General features: G+C 30.6%; 4 protein-coding genes across 4 annotated transcripts; 1 reads left to right on the top strand and 3 right to left on the bottom strand.

Annotated features, from left to right (window-relative positions):
• Positions 1 to 511: 511 nt before the first annotated feature.
• Positions 512 to 2,772, bottom strand: LOC138340544 (cytochrome P450 71AU50-like). The gene is made up of 2 exons (XM_069292327.1): positions 1,761 to 2,772; positions 512 to 1,267 (listed from the first exon to the last, which is right to left on the bottom strand). Exons 1-2 carry the CDS (start codon positions 2,643 to 2,645, stop codon positions 653 to 655), a joined length of 1,500 nt encoding a protein of 499 aa, XP_069148428.1. The 5' UTR covers positions 2,646 to 2,772; the 3' UTR covers positions 512 to 652.
• Positions 2,773 to 3,768: 996 nt separating this feature from the next.
• LOC101268663 (very-long-chain aldehyde decarbonylase CER1) lies at positions 3,769 to 7,379 on the bottom strand. Its single transcript, XM_004252797.5, has 10 exons — positions 6,583 to 7,379; positions 6,203 to 6,414; positions 5,885 to 6,117; positions 5,595 to 5,814; positions 5,131 to 5,512; positions 4,946 to 5,053; positions 4,603 to 4,806; positions 4,407 to 4,508; positions 4,152 to 4,325; positions 3,769 to 4,067 (listed from the first exon to the last, which is right to left on the bottom strand). Exons 1-10 carry the CDS (start codon positions 6,640 to 6,642, stop codon positions 3,900 to 3,902), a joined length of 1,863 nt encoding a protein of 620 aa, XP_004252845.2. The 5' UTR covers positions 6,643 to 7,379; the 3' UTR covers positions 3,769 to 3,899.
• Positions 7,380 to 10,303: 2,924 nt separating this feature from the next.
• On the bottom strand, positions 10,304 to 12,188 carry LOC109119181 (delta(12)-fatty-acid desaturase). Its single transcript, XM_069292328.1, has 2 exons — positions 11,896 to 12,188; positions 10,304 to 11,647 (listed from the first exon to the last, which is right to left on the bottom strand). Exon 2 carries the CDS (start codon positions 11,618 to 11,620, stop codon positions 10,481 to 10,483), a length of 1,140 nt encoding a protein of 379 aa, XP_069148429.1. The 5' UTR covers positions 11,621 to 11,647; positions 11,896 to 12,188; the 3' UTR covers positions 10,304 to 10,480.
• Positions 12,189 to 15,030: 2,842 nt separating this feature from the next.
• Positions 15,031 to 16,520, top strand: LOC101248657 (delta(12)-fatty-acid desaturase). Its single transcript, XM_004252814.5, has 2 exons — positions 15,031 to 15,143; positions 15,231 to 16,520. Exon 2 carries the CDS (start codon positions 15,255 to 15,257, stop codon positions 16,392 to 16,394), a length of 1,140 nt encoding a protein of 379 aa, XP_004252862.2. The 5' UTR covers positions 15,031 to 15,143; positions 15,231 to 15,254; the 3' UTR covers positions 16,395 to 16,520.
• Positions 16,521 to 20,606: the final 4,086 nt, after the last annotated feature.

Here is a 20,606-nt window from a genome sequence, read left to right as displayed (position 1 = left end):
ATCTGTAAATAGCACAATACAGAACGTGGAGGCAAGATCTTACCAGAGAATTAGCCTACAGACTCTTAATCATTTTTTACAAAAGTTGGATACTGATGTAACATAAACCAAGCAACAGAAGAAACACTGCATGAGATGAGATGGAAACAACAAATAAATAGTATTTCCAATAAACATGTGTTCCATCAGTCCCAGTATGTGCTCCAAGAAGTTCCTGAATTGATATTAACATCAGAGGGTTGAGGGAATGCATTTCTTTTAGATCACAAGTTTCAAAAGTCTCTTTTTTCTTTTATAATTTCATGTTGAAAAAAACAACATCACATAAAATTGGACAAACAGAGTATATATATCAATGAAGAGAATTAATATTATTTCTATTTAAATATCTAAAAAGGCAACAACTAAACATGAGAGTTGTGCATTCTCTATGGAGTTAATTCAAAAAAACTTACAACACAATCTAATGGCACAATGCACCACCTTTATTTGCATTCCTGAGAGCACCCTTCTCTTCCGGAAGATTCACACAAAGTACATCATAGATATTTATATCTTATTAAATAGAAATTCAGAAATAGAAACTTGGGTTTTTTTGAGAAATAAAAGAAACTTAGATTTTCACTCAAGCTTCTAGTAAGACTCAAGTCAACTATACATTCAATCTATAAGTAGGAATAGCCTTGAGATGTTGAGCTCGAGATGTCACTAAACCGAATTTCTCAGTCATGTCTATATGGTTTGGCATCATACCATTTGGAAGCTCCCAATCAAAGCAATGAACCAATTGTGCTAGCACTAGGCGAACGATGGTGAGCCCTAGTTGTAATCCAGGGCAACTTCTTCTGCCAGAGCCAAATGGTAAAAGTTGAAAGTCACGCCCACGAAGATCAATGTTGCTATCAACAAACCTTTCTGGCATGAACTTCTCGGGCTCAGGCCAAGCTTCTGGATCTCTTCCAATCGCCCAAACATTTACAAGAAGTCTTGAACCTTTAGGTATATCAAAACCATCAACAATGCAATCTTCAATTGATTCATGAGGTGTCATTAGTGGTGAAGGGGGGTGCAGCCTAAGACCTTCTTTTATAACCATGTCTAAGTACTCTAGTCTTTCCAAGTCTGACTCTTCCACCATTCTATTTATGCCAACTGCTTCTTCCAACTCATTTCGTAGTTTCTTCATAACCTTAGGGTGTCTTAAAAGTTCAGAAAAAATCCAGTCAATTGCAGTTGATGTAGTGTCTGTTGAAGCTATTAGCAAGTCCTGCATTTAGGCGGAGATCTTTTTTTCAGTTTGCTAAAGCAATAACAATATTGATCACGAGCATGCAAAGTGCAATACTATGAATTAATCTTTATCTATTCGCTCTCAAAATTGACAAAATCTTTTGCCTTTAGGGGAGTTATTCACGATGGAATATTAAAGGAATAAAGTTCTAGCATACTTATAAATAGGACTCAATTAAGAAATAAACTTCAGATATGGAAGAAATAGCATATTCGTGCACATTCCCTTTTCTTTATTTGAAATTTTCAATTGAGAGAAATTCTCAACAAGTGATATGCTGGGATAGATGAAATACACCGATCATTAATTGAAGGTCTCAGTTTCGAGTCTGAAGAATGAAGAAATGAATGGTAGAGAGTGATTCCCCTATATATAATGGTGCTGCACAATATCTGAGCTTATCCGGCTACTGAGTACCGAATACTAGATGTGTAAAAATGATTTATGGAGTGATCTCCAATAACGTTACCAGCAAGACAGCTTTGACATGGCGACGATCAAATTTGAATTCAGCTTCTCCAGGTTGCATTATAGTCATCATAGTATCAATAATATCCTTAGCCTTCTTTTGGTCCTTGGATTGAACATGCTCATCAATAACTTTCTCAAAAAAATCATCAAAAATCTTTGCCAATTCCTTCATGCGAGCAATAAATCCCTGCAAATCAAACACACTAAGGAAAGGAAAAAAGTCATCAATATTTGGTGATGCTGCTATAACTACAGTCTCTTCCATTATATTTTTAAAACCGCTTTCATCAAACTCCTCATCCATATACTTCTTCCCAAGTACCATTAAACACGACATATTTGTGCTTAGAGAGGCATGTTTAGCACTAAGATCAACCTCAATACGATTAGAAGCTGCTTGTTTGAGAGAATTCACAAATGTTCCAAGCTCTTCTTTTCTCATGGATTGAAATGAATTGACCCTGATGTTACTAAGCAATTCTAACGTGCATAATTTTCGCATATTTCTCCAATGAGGTCCATATTTTGCGAAAACCAAATCTCTTTGATTATATGCAATGTACTGAGCAGCTTCATTATATGGTCTACTAGCAAAAACATTATCATGTTTTTTCAAGAATTGTTCAGCTGCATGAGGAGATGAAGCAACAATTACAGGAACAAGACCAAATCGCATACTCATTATGGGACCATGTTTTTTTGCTATATGATGAAGAGCTTGATGGAGATTTTTGCCTAATACCATATGGAGATTTCCTATAATTGGAAACCCTTTAGGGCCTGGAGGAAGTTTCTTTCTTTTTTTCATGAATATGTTGTGCAATGCTTGAACGAGGTATAGCACTGCAACTACCGCTGCAACAACTTCCCAAATAGAAACCATTGATGTGTTTGCTTCCTAACTTACAAATAGTTCTTTCTATATAGAAATTAATGTGATGACACTTAACTAAGTTCAACATATATTTATATACCTACCTAATCATAACATACATAGAAGGTAAATAACAATTTCTACCCCATATTATGCATATAGGGGGAAGTAAGTAGGCGAATTGATTGAAATTTGACAAAGAGTGAAAAAATGTATTTGGAAATTGAAATTGCTGTATTTACTAGAAAAGAAGAAAACTTTCTAAGTAAGAAACCATTTTCAACTTGAAAATTTTCTAACAGTAACATCCTTTGTATACAACAACAACAACAAATAGCACTCGTTCTAATAATAATAGTATGAGGCCTAGGTATTGTAGGACCATTAGAGCTCCATCTATTAAATAGGCTCTAGTAACACGTTTTCTAATAGCACTCGTTCACCAGCCAATCCGAACAAGTAGAGTATATAAATGGCAAAGCATACACCATCTGTTCCACTTTGATTCTCAAGATGATAATTTTTCTTCTCCTCCCACCCCCAAAGGGACCCTAGGATGGTGTGTTAAATTCATGGTCTTCCTTACTAAATTGGCAGTTAGGCCATTTTGACAAAAGCAATATAACTGATGTGTTACGTATGCACACTTCCCCTGTATGTTTATAACTTATATATACTAATAGTTTGTGAGTTAGGGTACATTTGAACCCCCCTTGTGTGAGAAAATTATACTAACATACGTTTGGATGTAAATTCTGAAATTTCCGCCATTGCAGATGACTGACCAAAAGCTGATGTGTTTTCCTCTTATTATTAATACTTTGATTCCTATTCCAAAATGCTTCACCGCAAACAACTTTTGTGCATTACTCTGGAATCTGTATTACTAACATATGCAAACTCTTCAGTACACAAGGCTGGTAATAATTTAATGGCACAATTTTCAGGTGAATTAAAAACAACAATGCAAAGGAAAAAGAGATACCTTCACATTCAAAAAAAAAAAACAACAGAAAGCTCTCTCTTCTTTACAGAAACAGAGAAATACATTCTTTGCTTAGCCGACCCGATCCATGAACTCAGAGAGGATTATTATAGTTGATTTTTTTAATGAAAAATGGATCCTTATATGTTGTGTTTAGGTAATAATGGTCTTTTAAATTTGTCAAAAGTTATTTATTACATATAGTACAGGCCATTGAGTTGGTAGGAATTATTAACCATTATTACAAGCTTATAACTGTGATCTTACAAAATAAAAATCTACATTATTTCTACATCTAATGGTGAAAAACCATGATCAAGACTAGCTTTCCATACTTTGTCAATATCAAACATCATGTCACCACACTCGTGCTCGTTCCAACCTTCAAACGCGTGCAAAATTCCAGCTATTCTCGATGCACTCATCACTCTTCTTGGCAGCCAGTTCTTCAATTAAAAGACAAAAAATCAATCGTCAATTAACAAACAAAACTTGAAAAAAAGAATTTACTATGAATAATCCTTTCTGACCTCACAAGAGTCTACATTTTGAACATGTTTTGGACAAATCATGGCTGGTGTGCTCAAGTAGAAGCAATCCTCACGAACTTTCTTTGGTGGAAATGGTGAATAAGGAATAAACAATGTTCCTTTTGGTGCTTTCAATTGTTCATCTTCACTCAATCCATCATCTACTAACCACGTCTGCAATATATCGCGTCAAAATCAATCAACAACTTGCTAATTCTTGAATTATATCACGATTATTATATGTTATAGTACTACCTTTGAAACACAAGTTTTTTTCAACAAGACCAAATTAGCTGCAGCCTCAGGGGTAAACCTTGCTTTAAGTCCCTTGTACTCTTCTTCGTCTAACGTGATAACCTATATATGTGTACAAAATTTACGATGGATTGGAGAAATTAAAGGAAAAACCAAAGTCAAGGGAGCTAGGACAGTGTAAGAAGATTATTAATACCTGAATTCCTCGTTGACACAAGGCGAGGGCAATAGCATTAGCAACTTTGGACAAACGACCAGCTTGTAATACCACTTGGGAAGTTCCTTTAGGAATGGAGTTGAGAACCACAGCAACAACTAGGCTACTTCCATCTACCAATTTAACTTTCAGCTCAGGATGCTTCCTTATGTAAATTTCACCATTGTTATTCAACTTCTCGTCCTATAAAGTAAGTTCCATTCGTGCTCGTTAGATCTTTAAAAAGATCAAAGATTCTATATCTGAAACTAGATAGTTTGGCCTTTGAACTTGAATCGTCTCACATAAAGAGGGGGCAAACAGAGTCATTAAGTTTACTTGCCTGATTTAAGAGTCCGAGGCTCAAAACCTTTACGCCTTTCTGATCTGCTTCCGTGATGGCTTCCTTGATCAAATTATTAATACTCTTTCTTTGCCATTGACTAAAGTACTGTTAAAAAAAATAATAATAATCATGATAAATGATACCAGATCCAAAACAATGTTGAATAAGATATAGATTATTACTTGTTTGCGAAACTTTGGAATAGCCCAAGTTTGTAATTTGAGATCCTTGAACAAATTCCTCTCGATAACAAATGTGTGACTATAAATCCAAGTAATGAGTATTGACCATAGCGTGACAGGCCACATTAACCACAAATACCACTTAGAGCTAGTCATGTGAGGCTTTGAGGCCAACGATGAAAATCCTAGACGGAGATGATAGATGGATTGTAAGGTTGTTAGATGTGTAAGGTGAACCACATGAGGCAGTTCCGCTTTTTTCTCAAGTGACTTTTCATACAATGTGTCACTGGACTTGTCCATTGTACCAAAAATATAGTCATATATTGGCATGAAAAGAGAATAATTAGTTCTGAATTGCGTGTGATGTAGTGAGTGGTACCTGCAGTGACATCGACAGGTTGTGATAGTGTAAAAATTCGTCAGAGAGTATATGTGTAGGGAGAGATAAGAAGATTACTCACGAGGACGTATATATCAAGTACTTGAGAGGTGGAAACAGAGAGAAGATCCACTTTGGAATCACCTCAAAGTTACAATGGCCCAAGTTGTTCATGAAATCAGTAAAGATAACATAAAGAGTGATTGTAGCTACAGAAGTAGTCCCAGTGAGTTCAGTTGCGATTACAGGAACAGCAAAGATGGCATAATATGATGCGACCTCAGCAAACGGATGAATAAATGCTGTCAAAATACATCACTTTTAGTTCATGAAATAAAAGGTCTTTACTAGCTAGTTAAAAGACGGACTTACCACTGATAGGTTGAGTAACAATAGAGGAGTGATGATGAGAATGATAACGCGAATAGAGAAAATGGTGATGCAGAGCTCTATGAAACCAATAATAGATAAACTCAACAGGACCAATATGGGCCAATGCAGTTACAATGAATCCACCACTTCTCCATAGAGGCAAGTGATGAACTTGTTCCATTCTCAGGTATCCAACATAGTATAATAGCCCGTTAAATATAATTTGATCATCCCTACATAAAAATTCAACCTTTCACTTAAATCCTTTGTATACATAAGGGTTTCAAAATTAAAAGTACAGTATATATCATGAGTTACCAGTTGTTTTCTCTATCAACTTGATCAAACTCAATGCTTCTATCAACAATTCTATTATTACCCTTAGCAGTCCTGTGGCGCGATAACGATATCCATATCTGGTTGTGAATAAATCTGAAGAGTAGAAATGGAAGTATGGCTATGTATCCAATATCTCCATCCCTCAAGAATGAGTACATGCTATGACCAACAAATGGTGCCAACACCAAGTACTTCATACCAAAAAACAACAACATAATTAATTAGCTAACATAAATAAACTACTGACTTAAACTTTTAGATGACATAGAAGTTATGATCGATATAATGCATTAATTATATTAGAAACACAACAATAAGAAAAAGTTTTTGATGTGTACTGCAAAACAACATATATGTACCTTAAAGTTGCCAAGGTTTGCCCATGGCCATTCTGAGAGAATTCCAGGTTTAGAAGCCATGTCCGTTTGCTCTTTCCTAGTAAAATTAGCCTACTACTTATAGCTAGTAGCTCAGTCCAACTTTCTTATAATAATAATAATACAGTCTTACTGATGACGTGATATTGTCCGTTTTGAATTAAACTTATACACGATCATTTTCCCCCGAAAGGTCATACACCATTAAGAGTGTTTAGTTTATATTTAGATTTATTAACACACACCCAATAATAAAAAGTGTCTCACAACTAGTATCGGATTCAAACAATTCAAAGTCTATGTTTAACTTAATATTTCGATTTTTTGTCCAATAGTTAAGTGGTCCAAATTTCACCTCTTAAATATTCTATCTTTGGTAGGTGTTGAATCTAAATTAAAGCACACGAACAATATAATTATAATTCTTTAGTAGAAATCTATACTTTTAATTACTCTATTAAACAACTCTCGTTTTGGTTGTTAGTTCAAAAGCTCAATGATTCTAATAATTTGATCTTTATAACAATAATAACTTATTCTACATAATTTTATGTAGTGGATTATTGATTGAATATAAATCTTATTCATACCAGTATAAAATATAAAGATTGTTTTTTTGATAAATTTTCAATTCAAAAAAATGTTTTGAAAAAGTAAAAGCTATAATGACTATACAGTACTGTAGAAAAGAAAAGAATTACTGACTAGTGTAAGAGTAGCCAAATTTGACCTCTTTAAATTTAATATTTCCTCTTTGCTAGGTGTTAAAATTAGACCATGGATTGGTGCATAATGAATCGTCCTTTAAATGTATTATTTGATTTTAACATATTTGGAATAATATTATTATTGTCATTATTGATTGTTGAGATGATTGTTCTATTAAGTGAACAAGATCAATTCTTGATCGTCTATCTTGTTGGAAAATAATTAATAAATACAACAATCAATAAATTATATTACATTTTAAATATAATAAACAAATTTAAATTATAACTATAATCAATAAAAATCAATTAGGAACTGGATAAGTACCAATTTGATATTTATTACTATAAACGTTTATCTCAAAAGGTACTACATGCATAATGACAAATCCTTATATTCAATAGCCATGCAATTCTTTATTTTCAATTTGGTTAGTCTCGAGTGGGACATAGTTTTTTCTTTTTTAAATCAACAGTCCACTATGGTGGCTTCTTCTCTATAATATTGATGACGGTAAACTGCCCCCCAAACAAAAAATAAAAAATAATTTCTTGGTCAGATGAACTCAAACTCAAAATCAAAATTTTTGATTAAAAATAAAGAAGTATTTATCGCTCTACTTCATAGATTTTATTGTCTTAATAGTCTTTATTCCTCACTTTTTATCGACATTTAAATCCATAGGCTTTAAGTTTAATAACCTTTGCAACCTCTTTAATTTTATCTCTTTATTTTCCTAATGCCCTTTTTTACTTTATGAGATGATGTTTACACGTATCGTATACGTAGAAGGGGATTATAAGATGAAGAATGAATCCTCAACTTATTAATAAGATAAAGTTTTAAATACTCAATCAACTAAACTACGTATAATTGGATGAATGTAGATTTTCTACTATCACAGTCAAATAATTCAGTATCTAATTAATAGTGCATGAAATAGTCAATTATAGTAAGCACGTGGCTTTGAATTTCGTTCAGTACTACGTTAACAATTTAGTCCAAACTAGGACTACATAAATGTACAATTATTTTTTAAATAATTTGATCCTTGTCTATCTGTAGTACTTGGTCAAAATGTGTGGGTAAATTAAAAGATTACGAATCCAGTTTATATTGCAAACTACTTCATTGTTTAATTGTCTAGGTCGAACGACAATTATTAAAAGGCAAATGTTTGGTCATGTCAGCATGAGAAATCCACAAGATATAGTATAGTATGTCGATAAATAGTATAAAGGTATATATGCTTTAGTTTTTTTTATAGCAAAAGCACAAATATTTCAAAAATATAACAGGGGATATTTGCATCTCATTTACGATAATTCAGACCCTTAGATTTATACCTTGATCAAATAGTATTTGCTTGCTATTTTATTTCCTAGTACATTAGGTACATTGGACTAATAATAATAATAACAAACATATATATAAGCAATGATACATTTATTATTAGAATTAGGTATATACTCTCTCCGTCCAAAATTGTTTGTCATATTGGCTTTTCCAAAGTCAATTTGACTAATTTTTAAAATTAAATTAGATCACAGTAATTCGATATTTTAAACAAAATAATTAGATATTCTAAAACTATATCAAAGTACTATAAATTGCAATTTTTTGCATATTAATATGATGAAAAATTACATCTTAAAATGTTAGTCAAAATTTTTATAGTTTGACTCTAAAATTAGAAATAATGACAAATAATTCCGGACGAAGAGAGTATCATGTTGGTGGAAAAAAAAATACTCTTTAAACTATTGCAATTTGCTTTAGGTACTCATCATTTATATATATTGTTTACCATGTAAATTATAATTCAAAGACATTCATTCAAATTTTACCTCTAGATGCTTTAATTTTGAGAGTACATATTTAGATAAACTCAACTCGTTTCTATTACAACTTACAAAAATGATCGTCTAAAGTACACTAGAAAAAGTTATTTAAATTATTTTTCTTGATTATTTAAATTGACGTTTAATCTTCTACATCTATTTTTAGTATATTTGCCAAACAATTATAGACGAAGGGAGTATATAATTGAAAAAATCATTTTAAATTTTACAAAAATATTCAACTTTCAGGATCACTACGGTGCTCCCATAAATGCTCAATTAATACATTACGTAGTTCAAAATGAATTTTTTTGTCCTTTTATTTTTTATATCGTGCTAGAAACTGTTGAAATTGTTAATTTTTGTTAATGATAGTTGTAGTTATATCCAATTATAATTTATAGTAGAATTAACATAAATTTATTTATTTTTAAAAAGTGATATATAGAAAAATTAATTTATAAAAAGTGGAATTTTATATCTAAAATTAATATTATAAATATATAAAATAATAAAATATACAAGAAATTTAATTAAAACATACAACTTATATAATGTTTAATTAAAAGTCTATATAATAAAATAATATTAAAATATTCAAAAAGTGAATTGATACGATGAATAGTGTAACTCTAATCAAACACCAAAATTTGGTGTAAAAATTGACGTGGGTTGGAGCTCAGATTTAGTCAGGGTTGGCTCAATGCCATAAAAAATGAGACATATGCTTTTGGCCCCCAAAATAAAAAGGCCTACTTTTTTTAGTAATAATAAATCTTAAACTTTTTTTGAATTAAAAAAATTAATAAAGAATATTTAATTTGTTTCGAAACATTAAAGAAGGTTTTTGTTATGAATCTATTTTTAAATTTAACTTTCACATGATGTGTTTAAGACTATAAGATTAAAAAATATTTTAGTATATATATAGTTTAAGATCATACAAGAATAAAAAAAAATTTATTAAAAAGAAAAAAATAACTTGAATCTCAAATATAAAAAATAAATAAAATTTAGATCTTCAACTTATTTTTAGCTTTAGACCACTAAAATTAGCTTGAGTAATCACTTAATTTGGTGTTATACACTAACCTTCTACTGGATTTGCATGCATGGTCAAAAGCAAATATCAGTAGTCATTCACACCAAAATAATTGTTACATATAAGTAGATATTTATTTTATTGCATAATGACGGATTTAACAATACAATAGTAACAACTAAAACCAACATTTAACAATAAAATACAACAAAAACACACATAATTATTCAAAATACTTGCATCTTCTTATTAGGTTAAAACATTTAACCAATTACTTGGTATTCTACTTTCAAAGCTTGTTTTTATACCAATAAACACCTCTACCTTGAGATCCTTCATCCTTCTCTACATAGATGCACTCCTTTGTATCCCTCCACATTGCCTTTAAAATTGGGGTATCATCAACTTGGTAATAATCTCCTAGCAATGGCTTAATCGCGTTGGTCGCCTCCATTGCATGGTAATGTGATATGTATGAGAATATATGATGCAAGACATGAGTATCAGTAACATTATGGAACACCTTATTTAGTATACCATAGTCTCTATCTACGGTAGCTAAAGCTCCTCTTAGATAATCCCACTCCGATGAATCATAATGTGGCAATGAAGCATGAGTGTGGTGCATAAGAGTGATCAACACTATAAATCCATTCACGATAAGGAGAGGCACTCCGTACATACATAGAACCCAAGTTAGCCCTTGTGTCATAGCAAGGCGGTATAATACATAAGTAGCTGCAATCACACCTGCATCTGAAATGTAGATTTGCATTCTCTCGCGGTTAGAATAGATTGGGCTATTTGGATCATAGTGACATGCAAAACGTTCATATTTTTTGCCTGAGATATTGAACATCAAGTATAAAGGCCAGGCAAAGGTGAGGGTGAAGGCAAGTACGAATACTCGTCCTAATGGATTGTTCAAGTATTTGTAGTACCATCTCAGTTTGGATTTAAACCTAGGTATGTACACTTCATCATTCTCAAGGGAACCAGTGTTGGCATGATGACGCCGATGACTATGCTTCCATGCAAAGTATGGTGTTAAAAGTGCAGAATGTAGGATGAGACCAACAGTGTCATCTACCCATTGGTAATCACTGAAGCCATGATGACCACATTCGTGTCCAATGACCCATATCCCAGTGGAAACACAACCTTGCGCGATCCAATAAGCAGGCCAGGCAAGGTAAGTTAATGGAGATGGAAGGAGATGGAAGTAAGTGTTGGCAATATAATAGAAGACGGAGACAAGTATGAGATCTTGAATAAGATAAGAGAAGGATCGAATAAGAGAACGTTGGAAGCAGTGAGGAGGAATGGCCTTCTTCACATCGCCAAGTGTAAAAGGGGGCTTCGAAGATGGAACTCTTTGGAGATGACTTTTTTTAGTTGTTGGAGTAGACATATTTCCACCAGCTCCCATGGTCTCTTGATCAATCCTAAAATAGATCTGCACCAATTAAGTTTGGATTTTGGTTTACTATGATAGTTATAATATAAAAAGTAATATGAAATTAATATTATTAAACAGAAGTTAGAATACAATTCAACCATGCATGGCAAATCAAACTTAAATATTTCATTATTAGGAAAAGAAAATGTTAAAGTTAAAATGTTTTTTGATATAATGATAAGCGCTTAATCTAAATTAAAGCAAAGCAAAAAGCAAAGATCAAAAGAGAATTCTTTTAGCCTTACTCTTTTGTATAAGTTAAAGAGAGATGAGATATATGTCTTAACTCTGATGGGTGGTTTGCTCACTTAGTGTGTATATATAATGGCTATACATGGGACCCACTAGCCATCCTCTTTTGACCAATACATGCACACCATCAATTTTCTTAGCGGATAAATTTAGTTCACTTCTATAAATATTTTGAATTTATCGGTGAAAAAAGAAAAAATAATAATATTTTTATAGAAAAAAAAGTAAAAATTTCCTAAGTATAATTTAGTGAGACTCTATATTTCGTCATGCATTTTTTTTTAGAATGAAAAATGAGAGGGGGATTCATATTCTAACACAACTTGTTTTAGTGATTCACATTTTTGATAATGACACCAGAAGAGCCATTTTCTTAGCAATTTCATGCATATTATTTTAGTGTAAAGATTCCAATTTTTATGATAGTTATAACTTAATTAGTGCAGTTGTATGATTAACAAATGTAATTTGTGGGACTCATATATATGTTTTGGCTAATTTTTGTTTGTCTGCTTTGGGAAAGGTCGGATGAGGCTACCTTGGTGTATTTTGGCTTAATTGGTTTGCCACCAATAAGGAATCGAACATTTATTAGATAAAAATATATCAGCTAAATAATTTCATTTTTGTCTATTTAATCTTCGGATTATCAGAATATTTTGTTTCACGATCAAAAAATTCCAAAAGGATGAATCAAACATGTACAAAATGTAATTCCCTTCTTTCAAAATTCATCAATTGTAAAACTCTTTCTTTTATAGTAACATGTATAGGAGATTTCAATTTTAATGTTCATCAAATTTATTAATTAATACGTACATGTATTATTTTTCATCGTTCAATTATGACTAGTTAATCTATTCTCACCTTTTATCTTATATTGGTTCTAATTATATATATTTCACATCTTGACTATTAGTAGACAATTATATATATAAATTATTTAAGAAGTTAGTACATTTATATAGTCCAAATTTTTCATAAAGTAGTTAACGTAGTATTGAACAAAATTCAAAGGCACGTGCTTGACTATTCGTGCCTCAAATAGCAACCAAATACTACTAATTTATTAATCTACAACTATACATTAAATTAAATCAAATAAATCTTACTTTATATCCACTAGGAATGTTTTTTATTTTTTATTTTTATAATCAATATGTATTGGGTAGGTATTGAACCATTTTGTCGTAAATAAGTTTTCATAATTTTAAAACACAAACATGCGATTAAACTTAACCCCAACTATTAACTTGACACACAAACTTATATATTGATGAACTAATTAAATGCGCCAACTTGGCACAGGTGTATCATATTTGTCTTTCAATAATTGCATGACATGTTCTTATATTTTCGCTGGAATATGTGTTAATGTATCTTATAATTTAGATAGATAGATTAAAAATTGTTGTTAGCACCTACTACATATACCTTAAAAGTACATTTTTTGAGTAGTCGACTATATTGACTAAAAGATCAAACAAACAAGTAATTGTGCCAATTATCAAATATATATATATATATATATATATATATATATTGCGTAAGATTACGGAAACTAAAACGTTTTTACATTGAAAGTGTCATTTGAATTATTTTTTTTAAAAAGACAAATTAAAGTTTCATTTACCATAATTTAACTAAGGGGTAAGTACTATAGCTCATAAACATAAATAATGGACATGATTGGAGTAAAGCTTATTAATAGAAACAAAAAAAAAATGATATTGAGCCTTAGGTTCATCAAGTTTAGGTAGAGTTTGAAATTTTCACTTGTGTTTAATTCTAACAAGTGATATCAAAGTTAAAATTATGATCAGTTCGGTTATGAAGAGCAATATGATGAACACAATTCTAACAAGTGGTATCAAAGTTAAGATTATGATCAGTTCGGTTATGAAGAGGAATATGATGCATGAGACAATTATTTGGAAGGAAAAAATTGGGTAACGTTAACATGTTAGAGTTCGTGACCGGCAATATTGACGAAACCTTAACCTCGAATAATAAATTGAATGCCGGTCAAGTTGATCTTGTGAACTTAATAGCACTATCAGCTCAACAATCAAATAACAACAATTAATCAATATGTATCACAAAGTGAGAATTTTGAAAATCTAATAAAGGTTCATTTTATATGGGACAAACTAAGGATGACAAAGTTGAAAAAAAGAGGTTACTTCAATTTTAATTGTGAATAATATTTTATAGTCAAATTTTTAGTACAACTTTGTAGAAGAGAAAATTAAGTAACTTTCCCTTTATTATTCATACAATACAAAAAAGAAAGGACTTTTAAGAGTATTCCAATTAGAAAAGTAACACTCCCTTGTCCCGACTTACGTTTAGTTTCAAAAAGAATGACATATTTTTATAATAAGTATTTCATAATTTAATTATAAAATGTCTTTTATGAAATAATTTACAAATAAATAAATTTATATCATTCATTTTGGATCATATATTTTAAAAATCTTTATTTTTTTCTTAAATTTATACCGAGTCAGACTACCTTATAGGCACTGACAAGAGAGAGTAGAAATTACAAGTGATCTTAATAAACCTGTTTTGGGGGATTTAACTTTCACTTTCACTTTGACTAAGATTTATTTTAAGGAATAATCAATGATAGATTAATTAAATTGGAAATGTTTGACTGAAATTGAGCACGGGGGCTTGACAATGATCTCTTTATGAATAAAAATCTAAACGATAAATACATAATTAAAACATTAATGAATATTTACATCTCTTCAAGTGTGACCAAGACTAGGAATTAAGCTTTACTTTCAAGCATAAGAAAAAACTACAAGATACTACTAGTCTATTAATAATAAATTAATGATTCCATTTACCCAACGAACATGCAATTACTGACAATATAATTTTATGCCCACCTTTGTTTACTTTTAGGATATCAAATCTAACATGTTTGAACAAATTAAAGTATTCGCCAAATCAATCAACCAGGACAGTGACAGATCTAGAATTATAGTTTGTTAAAACATTAATCTTGAATTTTTACGTATAAATTTATCTTTTATATTAAAAATACTAAATTCAGATGAAAGAACAATATTACATCTACATTTTATTTTAAAAAAATAAAAAAATAGAAGGGTTATGGCCAGACCATTAGGCTCTCGTTTTCTACGTCTATAAAAACCAAGAGAAGGAAGGAGATTGAAATATCCAACTTTTAGGTAATTAAAAAGATCGATCTGTTTTGAACTTTGAGGTATTTAAATTAATTTCTTTCTTTTCATAACAAAAAATTTACCAATTTTAATTATGAAGCATGATGATTTAAATTTGATTATTGCAGATTTAGGATATAGCAAAAGCAAAAATGGGAGGTGGTGGTAATTCTATGAGTAATCCAACAACTAAAAATCGAGTTCCAAGTTCAAAGCCCCCTTTTACGATTGGTGATATCAAGAAGGCTATCCCTCCTTATTGCTTTCAACGCTCTCTCGTTCGCTCCTCTTCCTATCTTATTTACGATCTCATACTTGTCTTCATCTTCTATTACATCGCCTCTACTTACTTCCACGTCCTTCCAAAACCGTATTATCCATACCTAGCATGGCCTATTTATTGGATCGTTCAAGGATGTGTTTGCACCGCACTATGGGTCATTGCCCATGAATGTGGCCACCAATCCTTTAGTGATTACCAATGGATGAATGACACTATCGGTTTTATCCTCCACTCTGCACTTTTAACACCATACTTCTCATGGAAATATAGTCATCGTCGTCATCACTCCAATACTAATTCCCTTGAGCATGATGAAAATCATGTGCCCAAACTTGAAGTCAAACTAAAATGGTACACTAAATTATACGTGAATAATCCACTTGGACGATTATTATTAATTGTCTTCACACTCACTGCTGGCTTACCTTTATACTATGCCATCAACATAGCCGGTAGACCTTATGATCGTTTTGCAAGTCATTATGATCCATATAGCCCTATCTACAATGACCGTGAGAGACTACAAATTTACATCTCAGATGCAGGTGTGATTGCAACTATTTATTTATTATATCGCGTTGCTCTAACACAAGGCCTAACTTGGGTTATATGCATCTATGGAGTACCCCTTGTAATTGTGAATGGGTTCATAGTGTTAATAACTTTACTGCATCACACTCATGCTTCATTGCCACATTATGATTCATCAGAGTGGAGTTGGCTAAAAGGAGCTCTAGCTACGGTAGATAGAGACTATGGTGTCCTAAATAAGGTGTTTCATCATATCGTAGATACACACGTTCTACATCATCTATTTTCAAGTATACCACATTATCATGCTGTCGAGGCAACCAAGGCCATCAAGCCGTTACTAGGAGAATACTACCAATTTGATGCAACTCCATTTTACAAAGCAATATGGAGGGATTTTAATGAGTGTCAATATGTGGAGAAAGATGAAGCATCTCAACATCAGGGTATTTTCTGGTATACAAATTACAACACATAATATTCATTAATAACAACTGGCTTACGAATGTGTTAGCCAATGCATGAGTTGTTGTTGTTATTTGTATTTTGGATGGTGTGTTATCATAATAATAATAATATTGTTACTTTAATTTTATTGTACAAACATTGTTAAGTCATTGGAAATAATTCCAAGTTTTAAACTTATTCTAAAGGCATAAACACATATAAGCACATTCTAAATTAATCGCAATGAAAACACCAATTCTTAAAAAATGAGCCATCATGTAAGGTACGTTGTTATATTGATTTCTCTTTTTTTGAGTGAGTTTTTATTAATGAACGTAACTTACCTTTTTTTAATATTTTAAAAAAAGAAGACTCGAGAATCTACAACACCTTAATATCTGTGCGAGGAGTCTTTTAGTTAATTTAGAGATTGGTAATCAAGTTGAAAATTTTTAGTGTCAGAGAACTAAAACATATATTTATAAGGGATAATGCTCAGGTACCCCTCAACCTATACCCGAAATCTCAGAGACACACTTATACTATACTAAGGTCCTATTACCCCTGAACTTATTTTATTAATAATTTTTTACCCCTTTTTAGCTTACGTGACACTATCTTATGGACCCAATAATGGTTGACTTTTTTTTTCGAACTAGTACCACGTAGGCTAAAAAGGGGTTGAAAATTACATATAAAATAAGATTAAGGGGGCAATAGGACCTTAGTATAGTATAAGTGTGTCTCTGGAATTTCGGGCATAGGTTAGGGGGTACTTGAATATAATATAAATATTGAATTAACTGAGAAAGGTCAAAATAAGTATATAGTGAGAATTCAGATATTCTCAACTTAATTTAGGGTTTGAGGCACGGCAATACAAAGTAAGTAAAAAAGTTTGTATGATTATATTCGGACATTTATTTGTAGCTTTTAATTTGAAAAGAAGAAAGAAGGAGGTTTGTGATATATGAAGATTTACTAAGTGTGAACATACAAATGTGTTACTATTTTCCACTACTTATAACAACTTTTGATCAATTTATCAACATAGGTAACATAAATAATAAATAACATAATTTAATCGTAATAAATAACATAATTTAATCGTCCGTTATAATTTGTGAACAACTCAACAACAAATGCAATGCTATAACTTATACTTCTGAGATATAATTTACGATCCATCGAACGAGTTCAATTGAATTTGATTTATTTCACTGTCTCATACTCGAAACAAACTTATTTTTTTCCCACTCCAAAGTCCAAACAAACTAAACCTGCACTGAATGGACCCAAGTGTCTATGTCATTTTCCAAGAATAAATTATAGTACATGAAATATTAAAGTTTTTATGATTTAGTTAGCACAACTATTTCATTCATTTTTATAGTATGTAGGCACCAGGAACACCACATAATAATATATATTTTGTTTATCAATTATTTATCTAAGATAATACAAATCAACACATGATTAATAAAAAAGAACCACATGATAATACAAAATTGCAATTTTTAAGTTATATCTTTTTCATCTGACTCATTTGGTACGTGTTTGGAATCTAAATTAGCTGCCCTCTTGATTTTGTTTAATACTATTTTAAAATTTTTAATTTTTCCAATTTAATTGTACTCATTTTTTTAGGGTTTAACTCTAGTCTTGACTATAGTTAGTCAAAAAATGTGTGCATTATTGAAAAGTAAATAAATCAAGATTTATAATGAGAAATATCTATCATCAGGAAAATTCAGCCACATAATTGTATTCTTTTTATTAAATTACAATCACAACTACCATCACAAAATAAATATTGAAACAAAAAATGTTGAATAATTAAATTTTTATCTTTTTGACATAAAACAAAACGAAAATAAATTATTTTATACAAAACCAATCATATAGAATCTTTCGTACTTCAAATTTGATTAATCTCTGCTTCCATCACTTTGTCTCATTCCATTTATTGGGTGTTTGGCTACAATTTTCAATTCCAACATGATTAATAATTTCACTAGGCAGTTATTATTTAATTTGTACTTATTTTTTAAAAATATTTATATATTGTATTCACTTAATTTAATTAGATACATGATGTTCATACATTTTTATTTAAAATAAACAAAAATAATTGAACTTCAGTTTTTTGGTATATTACACTTCATTCGTAGGACCATTAAGTCTAGCGTAGGTGAGGCCTACCCAAGGTCTGGTCTATTTTGAAGATGTATTCTTATGGTACCAGGAATACCACATAATAATTTTTTTTAATCAAATAATAAAATCATATACTATAATTTAAAATAATAATAATTATTATAATAACACATGACAAACAAAAACATCCTAGAACATAAGAAAAGGAGGATGGAGCATCACATGAATCTCGTAGTTGTATGATATATTAAAAAGAATTACCAGTTATTCGAATGGGCATTCCTCTAACAGCGAAATGCCCCAGAAAGGTTGCAATAAGAGAGAGAACGCCTCTAAAGAAAAAAGGTGACATAATAGGTCAGAATTTGTTCTCTCGCTCCTTGCTGGAGGAGCGGCATACCGGAAAAAAAAGCCCTTCCTCGGATTCAAACCGATGACTTTCTTAGCCTATTTCTAAAGGGCGAACTGATCAACTTGCATGTGTTAAGCATACGACCATATGATATGCTTTTATCAACCTTTTTTTATTCAACATTTGTTTTAATCAACTATACTAAATTGTAGTATTCACATAGAGAATACACGAATTTCATTTTATTTGAATATCTATGAACAACCAATCTCACGTAAAATTAAATAAGGATATGAAAGGAACGTCTTATAAATTTATAAAATACATTAAGGGATCATTCGATACGTGGAATAAGGATAATAATTTGAGCATTAAATTAAACTCTATTACATTTTTTATTAAGTTAGGAGGCATTAGTTAAATCCTAACATTATTTTAATCTATTATCTATGGTAAAATTACCATCCCATATAAAAATTAGAATCGATCATTAAGACTTAGACGCAATAAAACTGGATTTTTTTTAAAAAAAATATCCACTATTTGCCATTTTATTGATAGAGCCTCATTGGTCAAAGTTTTAAACTCGTATATATCCTCTTCTATAATCTAAACAAGAGCACAATTTTGAATCAATTAGGACTAAATTATTTGGAGTTATAATTTTAATTTGAAATATGAATATTTAGTTAATTTATCTGATCTAAAAATTGTGATAAAATAATTTCAAATTTAATAGAGAATATGGGATAAATGTATACCATTAACTAAATATGCTATGATTGTAGTATTAAATTTAATGTAAAAATACTCCATCTTATCCCGCTGATCAAATGACTAACTTCATGTAGTAAAAATCAAATGAGCAATTTTTTCAGCATTATTTGAAAGCGAGTGACAAATTTTCATTAGACGTAAACTTAAAAGAACCATATCATAATATACTTTTATTGATTCTGACTCATTTGGTACGTGTTGAAGTTGAAATAAGAGCACACATATATGGAAAATTAAGTAGTCATTATATTACATGCATTGATACTTTAACATATTTGTCCAAATTTTGAACTATATAAGTCTACTAATTTTCTTAAATAATTCTCTCTCTATATATTTGGTCAAAATGTGTGAATTAATCAACAAACTATATTCCAATTATATTGATATTAAGTACATTAGTAAAATAGTCATGTTTGGCTGCTATTTTTTGTCAAAAAATTATGCTAGATGTATAAAAATATATACAAAGTATCTAGATCAAAAAATGTAATTTTAATTTCATATATGATACATATTAAATCTTGAATATGATTAACGAAAATGATGAAATTTGGAATCTAAAGCACATTGACCAAAAGTATTTGCTTGACTTGCTTTACTTTTCTTATGGCATTGATAATTTGAGCCTTTCGCTCTTACCTAACCCAATCTATTTTATTTCTATAGAAAGTATCATAAATTAAATATTAGTTCCTTTCATTAAGATTTTGTGATTCAAATAAATTTTTCTTCGACATAATTTTTTGTATATATCTTTTAAATATTTTGAATTATCAATTATTATGACTTATAATACTTTTTATGTCATTTTCAAAAATCTAAATTGAGCATTATATTAGTCGCAACTTATTAAGTTGCCGCAAATATCTTTTTGTAGCAATGTTACTTAGTCATCACTAAACATAACCTTTTGTGGCGACATTATAACTTGCCACGAAAACTTAACTTTTTTAG

This window comes from Solanum lycopersicum, chromosome 12, assembly GCF_036512215.1.
Source record: "Solanum lycopersicum chromosome 12, SLM_r2.1".
NCBI classification, from domain to species: domain Eukaryota; kingdom Viridiplantae; phylum Streptophyta; class Magnoliopsida; order Solanales; family Solanaceae; genus Solanum; species Solanum lycopersicum.
Note: the sequence above shows the minus strand (reverse complement) of the source record. Positions and strands in the feature narration are given on the sequence as shown.